The 14,111-nt window shown below is 48.7% G+C and overlaps 2 protein-coding genes and 2 pseudogenes across 4 annotated transcripts; 2 read left to right on the top strand and 2 right to left on the bottom strand.

Annotated features, from left to right (window-relative positions):
* Positions 1–3,036: 3,036 nt before the first annotated feature.
* BANF1 (barrier to autointegration nuclear assembly factor 1) lies at positions 3,037–4,731 on the bottom strand. 2 transcript variants are annotated; one of them, XM_017656873.3, is made up of 3 exons: positions 4,327–4,433; positions 3,792–3,930; positions 3,037–3,553 (listed from the first exon to the last, which is right to left on the bottom strand). In XM_017656873.3, exons 1-3 carry the CDS (start codon positions 4,329–4,331, stop codon positions 3,407–3,409), a joined length of 291 nt encoding a protein of 96 aa, XP_017512362.1. In that variant the 5' UTR covers positions 4,332–4,433; the 3' UTR covers positions 3,037–3,406. The 2 variants fall into 2 exon arrangements, 1 of the variants encoding a protein (XP_017512362.1); XR_012123141.1 differs by lacking the exon at positions 4,327–4,433 and adding an exon at positions 4,600–4,731 and having other exon boundaries at positions 3,535–3,553.
* A 1-nt stretch (position 4,732) lies between these two features.
* On the top strand, positions 4,733–7,572 carry EIF1AD (eukaryotic translation initiation factor 1A domain containing). Of its 2 annotated transcripts, none has more exons than XM_036995652.2 (6): positions 4,733–5,154; positions 5,914–6,088; positions 6,233–6,341; positions 6,443–6,551; positions 6,703–6,750; positions 7,257–7,572. In XM_036995652.2, the coding sequence occupies exons 2-6, from the start codon at positions 6,002–6,004 to the stop codon at positions 7,396–7,398; spliced, it is 495 nt and encodes a 164-aa protein (XP_036851547.1). In that variant the 5' UTR covers positions 4,733–5,154; positions 5,914–6,001; the 3' UTR covers positions 7,399–7,572. The 2 variants fall into 2 exon arrangements, with proteins under 2 accessions (XP_036851547.1, XP_017512361.1); XM_017656872.3 differs by having other exon boundaries at positions 4,737–5,154; positions 5,885–6,088.
* Positions 7,573–7,710: 138 nt separating this feature from the next.
* LOC108394947 (large ribosomal subunit protein uL6-like) lies at positions 7,711–9,999 on the top strand (annotated as a pseudogene).
* Positions 10,000–11,117: 1,118 nt separating this feature from the next.
* On the bottom strand, positions 11,118–13,082 carry LOC108394957 (tubulin beta chain pseudogene; annotated as a pseudogene).
* Positions 13,083–14,111: the final 1,029 nt, after the last annotated feature.

Genomic DNA, 14,111 nt, shown 5'->3' on the forward strand with positions numbered 1-14,111 from the left:
GACCAAGCAGCCGGGTCACACGGCAAGTGGAGGAACTGCGGCCAGAGCAGCCCCAGGGGGCTGGCTCAGGCTGCCATCAGTCCCGGCCAGGACTGAGCCCTGGGTCCCTGCAGGGAGGGGCGCTGTGGAGCACACGCACTATGAGCCTTCCACACCACCTGGGCTGCCACTGGAAGGGGTGTCTTGGGCTTGGGTTTGCCCTGTAGCCTCCCCCTACCTCATTTTCAGGGCAGTGGGACCCTTTCAGGACCCTGGAGTGCAAGGGCTGGGTTCACGCCAAACTCCTGCTGAGTGCAGCAGGGAAGGGACGGAGCCTCATCACCATTTGTTGACTTCCAGGCCCCCCCAGGCCCCAAGCCAGGACATCCTGATGGGCAGTTCGGGCTGACATTTAGGTAACCTCCTACCATCCCCATCCTGACCCGCTTTCTCCAACACTCCAGGCCTTGGTCCTTTTGTCCTGTTGGCCGAGTTGGGACTCGATCTGAGAGGCCACACTGTCACAAGGCACATTCTAGATGACCTGCTGCCCCAGAAATGACCCAGGATCTTGTGTGGGATGCATTAAGGAGCCCAGATAAAGGGTTTGGGGCCTGCCAACCTCTCAAGGCATCTGGAGCCCCAGAGAGATGAGGAAGCAGGCTCCAGACACCCTCAGAGACAAAGCCTGGGGTGGCAGGAAGAGCGCACGACCAGCAGCAGGGTAAGCAACAGGTCCCACGGGTTCTGCTGGGCAGCCCCAGTGCCCGCTCCACGAGAGTAAAATCGGGCTACCAGGTGGGCAGGAGCCAGGGGAGGGTATTGTGGCAGAGGAAGTCTCCATGACCTCACAGGGTGCTGGCAACAATCTGGCAGTGTCACCTGAGCTGGGGACTGGCCTTGACCCTGCAGAGTCCCTGCCTAAGTACACCAGGCGTTGTGTGACCGCACAAGCCTGAGGGGACTCTCCGGTGGTCCTGGACCCTGTGTTCAGGAAAACTCTGAACACAGCATGGCCTGAAACTCCAAGGACAGCCCACATTACCGCCACGGTCTCTGTGTCAAACTGGCACCCTCGTAGGAAGTGGCCTGTAAGGAAGCTGGGCCCTGCTCTGGCCACAGGATGCCATTCCAGGGGGCCACTCACATTCCCCAGACCAGCCTTGCACTGAACCTTCACCTCAAAGTTTCCAACAATTGCATAATTGCTTTATACCTATGTCTTTGTTTTTAGTTTCCCTTTCAGCTTTCTTCTGCTATACTGAGATGTAGTTAATAGACAAGCAGACAATATCTCTCTGTTCAATTTAACAAATACTACAACTCAACACCTGTATTGCCACCACGCAGGTCAGGAAAAGGGAACAGCCTGAAACCCTGCCACTTGTCACACCTGCTGCCCTGCCCCAAGGTAATTACTGCCAAATTCTTTTCTCTTTACTGAGGACTTTGGCAGTAAGCCCTTCCTTACTTTTCTCTCCAGGCTTACGTTGTCTGTCGGTATCCTCCAGTAAGAACATGCTGGCTAACTTTACACGACGACTCACACTACTTGACATACCATTCCATTTGCTCACTGGTTCACACTCACCAGTGGCAACAGCCATTCCTGGTCTCAGCTGGGGGTGTCATAAACAAAGCTGCTGCTTGTGAACATGCCCTTAGGTGCTGGCGGGGGGACCCCGTCCCAATCCCAGGAGTGGAACTGCTGGGTCACCAGACCTGCCTTCACTTTTACCAGAGAATGCCCAACTGTTCCCTCAAGGCTCATACCTGTTTAAACTCCCACCAGCTGCGTCTCAGATCCGGTTGCTCCATTCCCTCACCAGCAATTGGTATTATCTAAAATTTTTGCCAACCTGGTGAGTTAACAGCACTCATTTGCATTCCTGATTAGTGATGTAATTCGAGTACCTGTTCACAGGCTCTTCGGGCACTCCTATGGCTGCCTTTCAGGTCTTTCACCCATTTTTCTATTGTGCAGCTTGCTTTTTCTGGATTGCACGTTGGTATGTACTCTGGACAGTCGTCGCTGTTTATGCTGGAGATATCCTGTCTCACCCTTGGTTAGTCTCATCACTCGTTGCGGTATCTTTGGATGAACAAAGTTTCTACTAATGGAGTTGAACTTTTTCTTAATTCTTCCCTGCCTTGAGATCATCAGACTGTTCTCTTATTATGCCAACTTTTGTAATCCTCAAAGGAAAATTCTCTAAGCAAGTAGTTCTTCAAGGATGCTCTGCTGAAGGAATGAAAGCCAAGCAGGGCTGGGTGCTATACAACCAGCATCTCATCCAAGCCTTACAACCTCATTTTCCAAGTGGGGAAACAAAGGATCAGAGAGGCCAAGGGACATGACCAGGAACACAGGGTTGTCAGGTACATGAGTTTTCAAATTACATTGTGAGGGTCAGTCTGGCTACTTCCTAGCAATAACTCCATAGGCAAATTACTTAAGTCTTTTTGAGCCCGTCTCTCACTTGTAAAAGAGAAAACAATTACTCATCATGGGAAAAAAAAAAGTTTCTAAAGATCTTAGCTATGGGCTAAGTTCATACTGAGTGTTCAACAAAGAACAGAACAAAAATGTACCAAACAAATGTGTAACTCACTCAAGTCCCCCTAGCTGTGATGCCCACCCACGCTCTTTCTATGTCAAAGAGCAGGAGATGGCAGAGCCCTGCCCACTCCTCCCAGAGGCCAGGAGAGCACATGATTGGCAGGTGAGCCCTCACCCACATCCGGTCCCACCTCCTTCTGGTGCCTCTGATTCCCACTGACTTTTCCACCAGGTGCTGCCTAGCCTACTTGTTGACTCAACTGACATCTGGAACACCACAGCCCATCTGGATCCCAGGAAGGGATCAACCCATTCACTTTAGGATTGAGACACTTCAAGGCACCTGCCCAGGGCCCACATGGCCAGGATCGTTGCCTTCCAGAGTGGGGAAGCTGCCAGTTTCGATCTGCACTGATAAGGAGTGCAGCAGTCCTGGTCAGTCCCTGGAGAAAAGGCAACTCACAGCCCACCTGCTTTTCAACCACAGAGCCCAGTCATGAAGGCCACTGACTTTATTGATTTAAAAAACTTTACAAGGACAGTGACTGTTCTGGCAAAAAAGAAGCCAAATGGCATAAAACAGACCAGTGGTGAGGGTGGAGGTGAGGGAAGGAGCCGGAATCCACTCAGAAAAGCTGGTAATTGTCGACATGAAACTGGCAGGAGAAGATGAAGGGAGATGCATGCAAAAGTGAGAATTCCAAAAAAGGTGAAATCGTGAAGGGCAAGGACTCCCAAGAGACCCTGGCGTACTTCAGAGGTGAGTTCGACAACAGCAATATTTTCCTTTGTAGAGGACAGGGAAGAGTCCCCACTAGACTGGAGACTCAATGTTGGGGCTTGGGATAGGGGGCTCCCCAGAAAGCATCACAAGAAGGCATCACACCACTCTCGGAGGCACCCGAAGCAGTCCCGGGACTGCTTCGCGTTGGCGCCACATGTGTCCTTCAGCCATTCCCGGAAAAGGTCTTCATCCTTCTTTAGCACCAGAAACTGGCCAAGGACCACATAGGCCTAAGAAATAAGCAAAATAAAGGGCGTGGTGCTAAGTGCTTCATGGTACTAAGAACAAGGCCACTCTTGTAGCTTCAAAGCACATGAGCTGAGGAAGCAGGGCAGGCTCTGGCTATCTCTTTGGATTATACATCACTGTTCAACCCCAACAGGTACACTCACTTCACTGACAAACTGCCAGAAAACATTGTAGTCTGTCACCCTCAGCCCTCCCCAGGGGCATGCACCCACACCGCACCTTGTCAAAGCCCCTTTCCTCTAGCTTCTTGCCCAGGACTTCACCAATCCCGGCCAGGCTCCCCACTGGCTTCTCCCCCATGGGCTCTGCCACGAAGTCTCGGTGCTTTTGGGAGGTTGTCATCTTGATCAGGGTTAATCTGGGGATCCCAAGAAAAGGTAGGTTAGGGCTGAAAACCTGGTAACCCCCAAGGGCCCACTGGAAATTTTATATTAAGGGTAAGTTGAGCCAACCATTACGGGAGCTTATTCTTCCCTTCATTTCACAGATAAGAAAGCTGAGGGCCAAGGAGAGCCTTTTCCCCTACCATTCAAAAGAAAATCTCTTCCATTCTCTGGGTTTTCATAATGACCCAAACAAAAAGCTATCCTGCCTCAACAGGTGGCGCACGCGGAGCAGTGGGACGATTCCCAGGGTCAGTAGCCCAGGGCCCGCCGTTAAGTTGCCATTCCCTCTGCGACCTTGCCCGGGCAGAGGCACTGACCCTGCTTGGAACGTATACCTGGACACAAAACCAATCGAACGGTCTCCCTACCCCATCCGTCCCCACAGAACACCTCTAGAGCCAAGATACAGGACAGAGTGTGCGCACCAGCTCCCCAAGTCCCAAGAGGTCCGCTCCCGGGATCCTCCTCTTCTGGCCGCGCCAGCCCCGCCCCCACGCCCCGCCTCCTTTCCGCACAACGGCCAAACTCTCTCCGAAGGCGCATCCTTCTGGCCTGTCACAGTGCCTGAGGCCCCGGTGCTCCCCTCCACCCAAGCTTCCTTTGGCTTCCAGTTCGGGCCCTGTACTGCGGCTCGTGCTCACCAGCAGCTCGGGCTCCTGTAACGGTTCCTCCCGCCACCCGGTTGCTCCCGCCGATACCTCAACCCACTAGAACTTTCTTTCACTTCCGCCTCCGGGTCGCCTTACGAGCAAGGCCGAATAAACCAAGTCGGGCACTTCTAGCCGCTTAGAGCCATAGAGACGAGACGCCCCAGGACCTCAACAGCGCCCTTAGCGGACCCTTCTTCCCGGTCGCTTCGCGGGCGGCCAAGCTGCGTTCTGTGGTTGGCTTCTTGGGCAGCAGTTCGGGTCTCAGGGAGCGGAGGTCTCGGAGGAGAAAACTATTTCTTCGCTGCACGGCGTCCGGAACTAAAGACTTACTCGTGACCGACCCGGCGGTGGGAAGAGTTAGAGGAACGGACAAGACGGGGAGGGTGGCCGCGAGGCTTCCGTGATAGCGCCGGAAGGACGCTGCTGGGAAGGATCCGACTCTGGCCGACCAGCGTCGTCCCCTTCGCCTACTGGCTTGTAGGAGTACGGTGGGAACCAGAGGCGCAGCAGACGTGAGTCCAAGCCGACGCCACCGTCGTGACTGCGGTAGGTCCCTTGTTTGTGCCTTCATTGGCTTAGCTGCGCAGTGAATCGTTGAGGAGCCGTTCTCAGCGTCAAGCCTGGAGAACAGATCGTTGAGGCAGCGCCCGTGGGAGACGAGGGCCCCAGAATAAGTGTCTTTCTGGGTGTCTTTTCTCCGGGATAGGAATGGGGGATGGCAGGGGAAGGCAACTAGAGGTGGAACTTAGGAGTTTCCTTTGGAAGCCATCATCAGTCTTGGTGGTACCAGCCCTTATCTTTTTAATACCCAAGTCATAGAAATATAGCAGGTGATGCAGACCAAGCTTGTTTACCCCTACCTTTAATTAATTTGTTCCTGATTTTGATTCTCGCTATGGTCTCCCAACTGGTCTCTACCTGTAGTGTGTTACAGATTGTGCTATACCACATTTGGGATGTTCAATTTGAGAAAGATAAATAGTTTATCTCACATTCTTTTAGGAGTGGTGCCAAGAATGATGTAATTCTCTGGAACACATATTTGGTTTTTATGATTATGCTGTACTTATGATAGCATGAGTTATTTCTGTGTGCCATATACTGTCCTAGTGCTTTGCTTACATTATCTCATTTTAATAACAATGCTCTGAGCTAGCTGTTTACACTGACTCTTAGAGTAGTTGAACAGCTAGGAAATAGCCAAAGAAGGATTTGAATCTAAGCAATTAGATTTCAGAGCTCATGTGCTAAACCAGGACACTGTGTCACTCTTTAGTAAAAGGCTGCTCCCCATCTTCAAATCAGTCCTGGGTTCTGAGCCTGCCATCCAAGAAAATCAGGAGAAGAAACTGACAGTCTCTGCCTCCCTCACCCGCCCAGAACTGGATCCAACATGTCTCAGGCCACCAAGAGGAAGCATGTGGTGAAGGAGGTGCTGGGGGAGCACATGGTGCCCTCTGACCAGCAGCAGATCGTGAGGGTGAGTGGTACTGGGCACAAGCTGCTCTGCTCCCCACCCCTCTAATCCTGTTGAATCCAGCGGATGGGTTAGAGTAAAGTGCAGTTCATGGGGTGTTTGAGCTGACAGACCAGACCGACTAGTTCTCTGTCTCTCCTGGACCAGGTACTCAGGACCCCGGGGAACAATTTGCATGAGGTAGAGACAGCCCAGGGGCAGCGCTTCCTGGTGAGCATGCCCTCCAAATACCGCAAGAACATCTGGATCAAGAGAGGTGAGAGAGGCAGTCCTCTAGGAGACAGAACCATTTCCCAGTGCCTTGGCTTTGCCCACTGCCAGCCCTGTGACTGTGCCTTTTCTCTTCTCTACCTGCAGGGGACTTTCTCATTGTTGACCCTATTGAAGAGGGAGAAAAGGTGAAAGCTGAGATCTCCTTTGTGCTCTGCAAAGACCATGTGCGCTCTCTGCAAAAAAATGGGCTCTGGTAGGTGTCCTCCTTTTGGGGGGATTGACTTCCTAGTTGTCGAGTTGGGGGAAGGAAGGTCATGGCATCCTAGGCAGGAACAACTGGAAATAGCTTTTTTTGCTGAGCAATTTCTCTATTCTTTCTGACCCTGGCTCTTCTCTTGGCCCAGGCCTGAGGCCTTCTCTGAAGTGGCTGAGAAACACAACAACAGGAACAGGTAAGGAGCAAGAGTTGGTATAGGGAAGACAGAAAGTAGGGGTTCAGGCCCTGGTGCCTCCAGGGAGAATACAGCCTGCCTTTCTCCCTGTGTCAGGTCCCTGGTGAGAGTTCCTAAATACGTGGTTCTAAGTATGGCTTGAAAGTCAGATAACCTGGGTTCAAATCCTGACTTTGCCACTTGGAACCAGTGCCTTTTAGAAGGTTACTTAATCTTTTAAGCCTGGATTTCCTCACTTCTAACATAGGAGCTTTGTGAGGATTGAAGGAGCTAGTGCACGTAAAGTTGCTTAGCAGTGTGCCACAGTGCACCCCAGGTACTATCCTAAGCAACTTTACGTGCACTAGCTCCTTCAATCCTCACAAAGCTCCTGTGTTATAAGATGGGGAGGAGGATAGTCGTTAGCCTGTCTTCCTTGGCCATAAGGTCCCCCTTTTTGGGGGCTCTCTGATTGCAGATCAGGTTTTCCCAGACGACAGCGGACTAAATCTTTTTCCTCCTTGCAGACAGACTCAGCCGGAACTCCCAGCTGATCCACAGCCATCAGAAGAATCCAGCTCTGAAGATGATTCTGACCTCTTTGTTAACACCAACCGCAGACAGTATCACGAGAGTGAGGAGGAGAGTGAAGAAGAGGAGGCAGCCTGAGACCTTGGCCCCACTTCTCCCCTTGCTCTGAGACCAGTTCTTGTTTCCTCTGAGCTTGGACATTCCCAGGGTGCTCTGCATATCTTTCCGCCTGGATGGGGCAAGGCAGGGCCCCTCTCTGAACTGACCCTGTGATCTAGGAGAATTAAACCCCTGGTGGGTTGGTGACTTGTACTGGTGTCTGAGTGGCTCTCTGGAGGGAGAAGGGACTTGTGGTGAAGTTAACCACTTCGTGGTGGAGGCCTCCAGGACAGGTGGGCTGAATGAGCAGGAAATGGGGAATGGCCGAATCTTTTCCTAGATTCTTTTGCTCTCATTGAGCACTTAGGAAGCGCCCAGCTCAGCTGTACTTCCTTCCGTGTATTAATAACCTGGGTTACTGCCTGCCTGCAAATAGTACTGATTCAGGATCACAGCCAAAGAACCTAATGCCTCCCCTCCTCTAGAGAAGCTCAGGAGGAATTCTTCAGTTCCCCGTAAGCCGCTTTCCTTGCCTTTCTAGTCACCTGTGCCTGCAGGAGCGCCCACCTCCATGCTGCTGTGTCCGTTCCCTGGCTGGGGGCGCCTCGTGGCTGCTCAGACCGTCACTTCTCAGGCCTCTTGTAAACCACATCTTCCCACTTCTTTTTTGAAACTTTTAGCTCTGGCTGTGTACTGTCATCGTTGGCATGGCCACATCACATTACCTCGACTTAGAGTCTTCTATTTCTGTCTGTGTCATTTTCTTCTGTGTGCCATGGATGGGCTGTTCAACACTGTGGCCCCTCATCCTTGATACTCTCATCACTAATGCCCTTGTCTTATATTCCCGGCCTGCCGCTCACATCTCTAGTCATTCCCTGGACCCTGGCATTAATAGACATTGCAACACCTTTTGAGTAAAAACACTGTACATTCTCTACCTCCTGCTTTCTTGCTTACCTGCTTAGCTCCCCTAATACAAAACTTATTTATCTTCGTTCTCCAGCCCCACCACATTCTCACGATTATTCTGTGTTCACTTCCCTCCTGTGCAGCATCGATTCCATAGTCCACACCCTCCACTCCCTTGTCTCCCTTCATTGTATTTATCTAGTCAAACCTGCTGCTGGCCAGTGCAGTCTCTCCTTTCTGTGTCTGTGCCCAAGTAACTATTAGGAAACACAGTCAATCTGGCTCACTAGTTTCACCTTAAATTCATAATTACAAACTTCAGATGGACACTCAGCACTGCCCAGCAGATCTACTCTGGGATGTCATATATCAAAATTTGTATCTTTACTGTATTAACTGTGAAAATGAAGACCATTCTCAGCCACCAAGCTGTCAACATTCCAGAAAATGCCACTTTGAAGGGATGCACAGTTACTGTGAAGGGCCCCAGAGGAAACTTGCAGAGAGACTTCAGTCACATCAGTGTAGAGTTCAGTCTCCTTGGAAAGAAAAGGAAGAGGCTGAGTTGACAGATGGTCGGGAAATAGAAAGGAACTGACTCCCATTCACACTCCCTGTAGTCCTGTCCGGAACATGATCAAGGGTGTGACGCTGTGCTTCCGTTACATGATGAGGTCTGTGTGTGCCCACTTCCCCATCAATGTCATTCTTCAGTAGAATGGTTGTCCTATTGAAATCCGAAATTTTTGGGGCAATAAATACATCCAAAAGAGTTCAAATGAGGCCACATATTGCTTGTTCAGTATCTCAAGCCCGGAAAGATAAGTTGATTCTTGAAGGAAATGACATTGAACTTGTATCAAATTCACTTGTTTTGACTGAGCAAGTCACAACAGTTAAAAAGAAGGATAATCAGAAAATTTGTGGATGTTATCTATGTTTCTGAAAAGGAGTAGTTCAGCAAGCTGATGAGTTTTGTGCAGCTGCAGAAACAGTGAGAATGCCAGAATCTAGATTCCTTAACCTTATTTGTGGTATTTTAGAAATTCAGTAAAAGCCTTAACTGATGAGGGAGAAAAAAACCAAAACTTCTGTCTTGTCTACCAGTTCCCCATTCCGGCTAGTTACCGACCACAGCACATACTTCATTAGAAAGAGCTACTGGAGGGAAAGCCCCCCTCCCACTACCAACCTACCTTGTACTTAGGGAGCTTCCTGTCTTTCTACTTCCCGTTGTAATCCAGCGAAACTTGGACCTTTCCTCTTGTGATTTGGAGCCTGTCTCCTTGCTTAAGGACTCGAGTTTGGATTTTTTGAATCCTCTCTACTTGGAGGTGTTAGCATCAAATGCATAGAATCTCCCATCAAAAAAACAACCCCCCAAACTTGTCACTGATCCTGTATTCTTCATAGGTACCTCATCTTACCTGCTCCTGCTTGGCTTTCTCTTAGTTTGGCTAGTATACTTTAACTAAATATGTATACACACATGTGTTTTTGTATGTGTGTATATATATGTATAAAAATATGTGTATACACAAAAAATAGATGAGTTAGGTATATATGCATGTGTATCTATTTTTAACTCATCTGAAGTTTACTTTTTATGGGAGATGGCTAACTTTGTTCTGAAAGGGATAGCCACTTTTCCCTATATCACTTATTGAACGGATCATTCCTTCCTCACTAATATAAAATACCTTTTTTTAAATAAACTAAATTTCTATATATACGTACATGGATCTCTTTGGAATTTCTAATATGTACTATTGATCTGTGTTCCTATACTACATTTTATAGTATGATTGCTGTCGCAGCTCTCTCACCCGTACCTCTGTGTCTTTGAAAATTTCATATTTTCATATTTTCTCTTACATGAGAATTTTAAAACAAATGTTGACTTTCATTTTAAAGTCTTGTCAAGATTTTTGTTGGCATAGTTTTTTTTCCATTTCCCGTTTATTTTTGGCTCTTGAGGCAATGTCCTTTCTTCAATATGAAAAGCAGCAAGTTCAACACAATGGAAATTTGAAGTGTAGAGTAGAACAGAACGAAGCGTAGGGGAAAAAGGCAACATCTTATTGCTTCCTTTTTGCTACTGCCTTGAAAAAAATGTCTTCTGTCATCTCTCCTCTAGGGAATGACTCAGATGTCTCATCGGCAGGACACGCTGTCCCATACATATACAGCAGGGCTGGGATTCGTTTTGGGGGTAAGAAAAGGTGGGGATGGGTAGCACCTTTCTGAAGGCTTGGGCACCAAGACTGGTCTCTCTCTTCCCTGTCTCCAGCCGCGGGGCAGGAGGGAATCCCGTGTGCGAGGAAGGTAAACCGGAAGAGGGAAGAGCCCCCCTTGACAGAGTGGGGCAGACCCCTGCAAAGAAAACGGCTCAGAACGGAGCCTGGAGGGCGACTAAAATCGGAGATTATACTGTTAACACCTCCCCTGAAGCCGAGAGAGCAGCAGGGAAATACTTGGAAATTATGACTCCAACATCCTGGAGCCATGTCTCCAAAACTTAGCTCCAGAATGGGAGACCCCACCCCGTCCTTGCAGGGACCTAAACCTCCTGAGAGGTGGCGTGGTTGCCTTCCCCCTGGGCCACCACATGGACTTGGGATGTTTGGGTTTTCAGCACATGGTTTAAAATGATCTGATGAAACCCCAGCTCTTGGAGGATTATCTTGAAAGCAGAGAGGAAAGTATTAGCTGGACAGATGGGAGGAATGGGCACTAGAAGGAAAGAGAGGGTTACGTAGAATGGTACAAGTTTGTTTTTCCAGAGTGGAAAGAGGAAACATTCAACAAACAACACATATTGAGCGCCTGTAATGTGCCAGGCACCCAACACACACACACAAGAAAAAACAAGATGGAGGCAGATAACGAAAATTTTGAAGGACAGGGAAGGGGCGGTTGAGGAAGAAGGCTGAAGGAACTGAGAAATCTGAGGTGATGGGGCTCTGCCTTAGGCCTCCTCTTTGTTGTCCTCACCAAAATCCTCCTCCTCTTCGGCAGTGACATCTGGTACTGCTGGTACTCGGAAGCCGGGTTGCTCGTGCTGCTCTCGGTCTCGGTGAACCCCATCTCGGCCATGCCCCCCCGTGTCCCGGTGGAGGAAGGCCTTCTGGCAGAACATGACAGTGAACTGCTCTGAGATGTGCTCGAAGAGCTCCTGGACAGCTGTTGCCCGGAAGGGGACTGCCATCCTGAGGCCACGGGGTGGGGCTTCACAGACAGCTGTAACATTGTTGGGGATCCATTCCACAAAGTAGCTTCTGTTCTTTTTTGCACATACCTCCTTCGTGGACATCCACCCATGCACAACAGCAACCACAGTGAGGTACTGGCCATGGCAGGGGTCACAGGTGGCCATAATGTTTTTGGTGTCGAAGACCTGCTGGGTGAGTTCAGGCACAGTGAGGGCCCGATAATGCTGGCTTCCATGCCTGGTTAGAGGGGCAGATCCAGGCATGAAGAAGTGTAGACGTGGGAAGGGCACCATGTTGACTGCCAGCATCGTCGGTGCAGTAGGTTTCATCAGATGGATGGAGAGGGTAGCATAGCAGGGCTCAAGCACAGGGGCAGACACTTGGGGGAGGGCAGCCCCCTGAAGGTGTTAATGATGCAGTCAGGGTGCTCTTCACAGATCTTGCCGATGAGCAAGGTGCTTATTCCTGAGCCTGGCCCCCGACCAGCAAGTGGGTCATCTGGAAGCCCTCAGGCAGTCACAGCTCTCTGCCTCGTCATGCAGTGCAACCAGGACTGAGTCAGCTAGCTTGTTGCCTGCTCCAGACTGACCAAGAACAAAGCTGTTTGGTCTGAGGATCTGCCTAAAAGGCCCAGGTTCTAGATCCACCAAGACAGCATGAAGAACATACTTGCCACCTGTGGCTTCATTGTATTTGGAGGTGTAGTCCAGCTGCAGCTTGCTGTCCTCGTGGTAAGTGCTGGTGAGGCTGATGCCATTCGTGTTCATCACCGATCACCTCCCACAACTTGGCACTGATTTGGTTGCCACACTGACCAGCCTGGAGGTGCACAATTTCCCTCATGGTTCAAATTTATTTCAAATCTTTTGCTTGCCTCAAGGTGTGTACAGGGCAAGAAAATTGGATATAATTGGTTTTTCCCCCCTGATGGGATGTGCCCTGGAAGCTGGAACAGTGAGGTCTGAACGTGGTCACAGGAAGGTCCTGAGAGCTTTATCAGCATGGATTAAATCTTACAGTTTGATTTGGAGAGAAGTGTTGTCTTAGCAGTTTTTGAATCTTCCTATCCAGAAATGAGGTATGTATGTACTTTTGTAAGGTATTGTCTTCATATGGGTCTTCCATGTTTCTAGTTCAATTTCAGTTTAGGAATTCTAGAGTTATTTGTTGTCTGAATGGGTTCTTTTGAAATTACACTTCTTACCATCACTGGCATATAGGAAGGCTATCCATTTTGCGTACTCACCTGTTGATCAAATGAATTCTCATTAGTTCAAATAGGTTTTCAGTTGATTCTCTTGGTATTCTTGATGGAGAGTCAAATTATAACCCACTAGTGGCAGTTTTATCTCATCCTTTACACTCATTTCTTTTTCCTGTGCATGACGGAGGCCAGGACCTTCTTTATAATGTTGAATGGCACCCTTGTTTGGTCGTCTTAGTGGGACTTGTTCTCATGTTTCATCATCAAATGGGATTCCTGATGTAGGTTTCTGGCAGATAACCTTCATTAGACTGCAGATGTTTCCTTCTGTTCCCAGATTCCTGTTTTATTTTCTTTTATTCAACAGTGTTGAGTTTTGACATCTATTGAGATAACCAAAGGGTTTTGTTGTTTACTGATTTAACATTAATAGGTTTTCTAATATTGAACCATCCTTGCATTCTTGCATCCTTGCAGAAACCCTGCTGAGATTTCTAGCATATTATTTATTTATTTAGGATGTTTGTGTCTATCCCTGGGCTAATTTCACCATTTATTTTAATGATCTCTCTGTCATGTTTTGATAAGAGCATTATGTTAGCCTTGTAGAATGGGTTTGGAAACACACAGTCTTGTTCTTCAGGCTTGAATAGAAAAGAATTATTTGTTGCTTCAAAGTTTAGTACAATATATCTATGAAAACGTTGGTGTTTGATTCCTTTTTAGGAGTAAATCTTTAACCATCTTTCAGTTTCTTCTGTGGCATTTTATCTACTCAAGTTGTCTATCCTTGAGTCAGTTTTGATAATTTACACTTTTTTTAGAGCCATGTATTTCATGGAGCTTTTTTGGGCAAAAAGTCATACATGGTATTTATATTGTTGGGACTTTCTTACTTGTAAGTGACAAAGTCTAACTCAAACTAGCAGAAGCTAACCAAGACTCCCCGGCCCGATGTCTGAGAGGAGAGCCTTTGGCAGAGCCGATCCAAGGCCAGCATGATCTCACCAGGGCTCTCGCTTGCTTCTCAGATTGTGTCTGCTCCTCTTTGTTGATCAGTCCCTTTCTCACCACAGGTATTTTCTGTAGGAAGCTCCAGTTTACACTCAGTCCTTACAAAGAGTTCCTTCTTTAGGACCCACAGGTCTCAGGAGTACCTTTTGGCCTTACTCAGAGCACTTGCTCTCTCCCGAGCACCCACTGTGGCCAGCGCTGAGTAGGGAGGCTAGGAGGCTGGGTGGAGGCAAGCTAAGCCCCATCTGATCCACAGGACACGCGTTTCCCATGGAATATAGAGGTTATTTTATCAGAAAAAGGGGGCAACATGTGAGAGCAGATAAAACCAACAAAGTCTGTCCTGTATTCCGTCTGTCTATCTGTGTATATATGTATTTTTTTGCTACCTTTGCACAATGGCCTTTTGC

The sequence above is a fragment of the Manis javanica genome, chromosome 11 (genome assembly GCF_040802235.1).
Source record: "Manis javanica isolate MJ-LG chromosome 11, MJ_LKY, whole genome shotgun sequence".
NCBI classification, from domain to species: domain Eukaryota; kingdom Metazoa; phylum Chordata; class Mammalia; order Pholidota; family Manidae; genus Manis; species Manis javanica.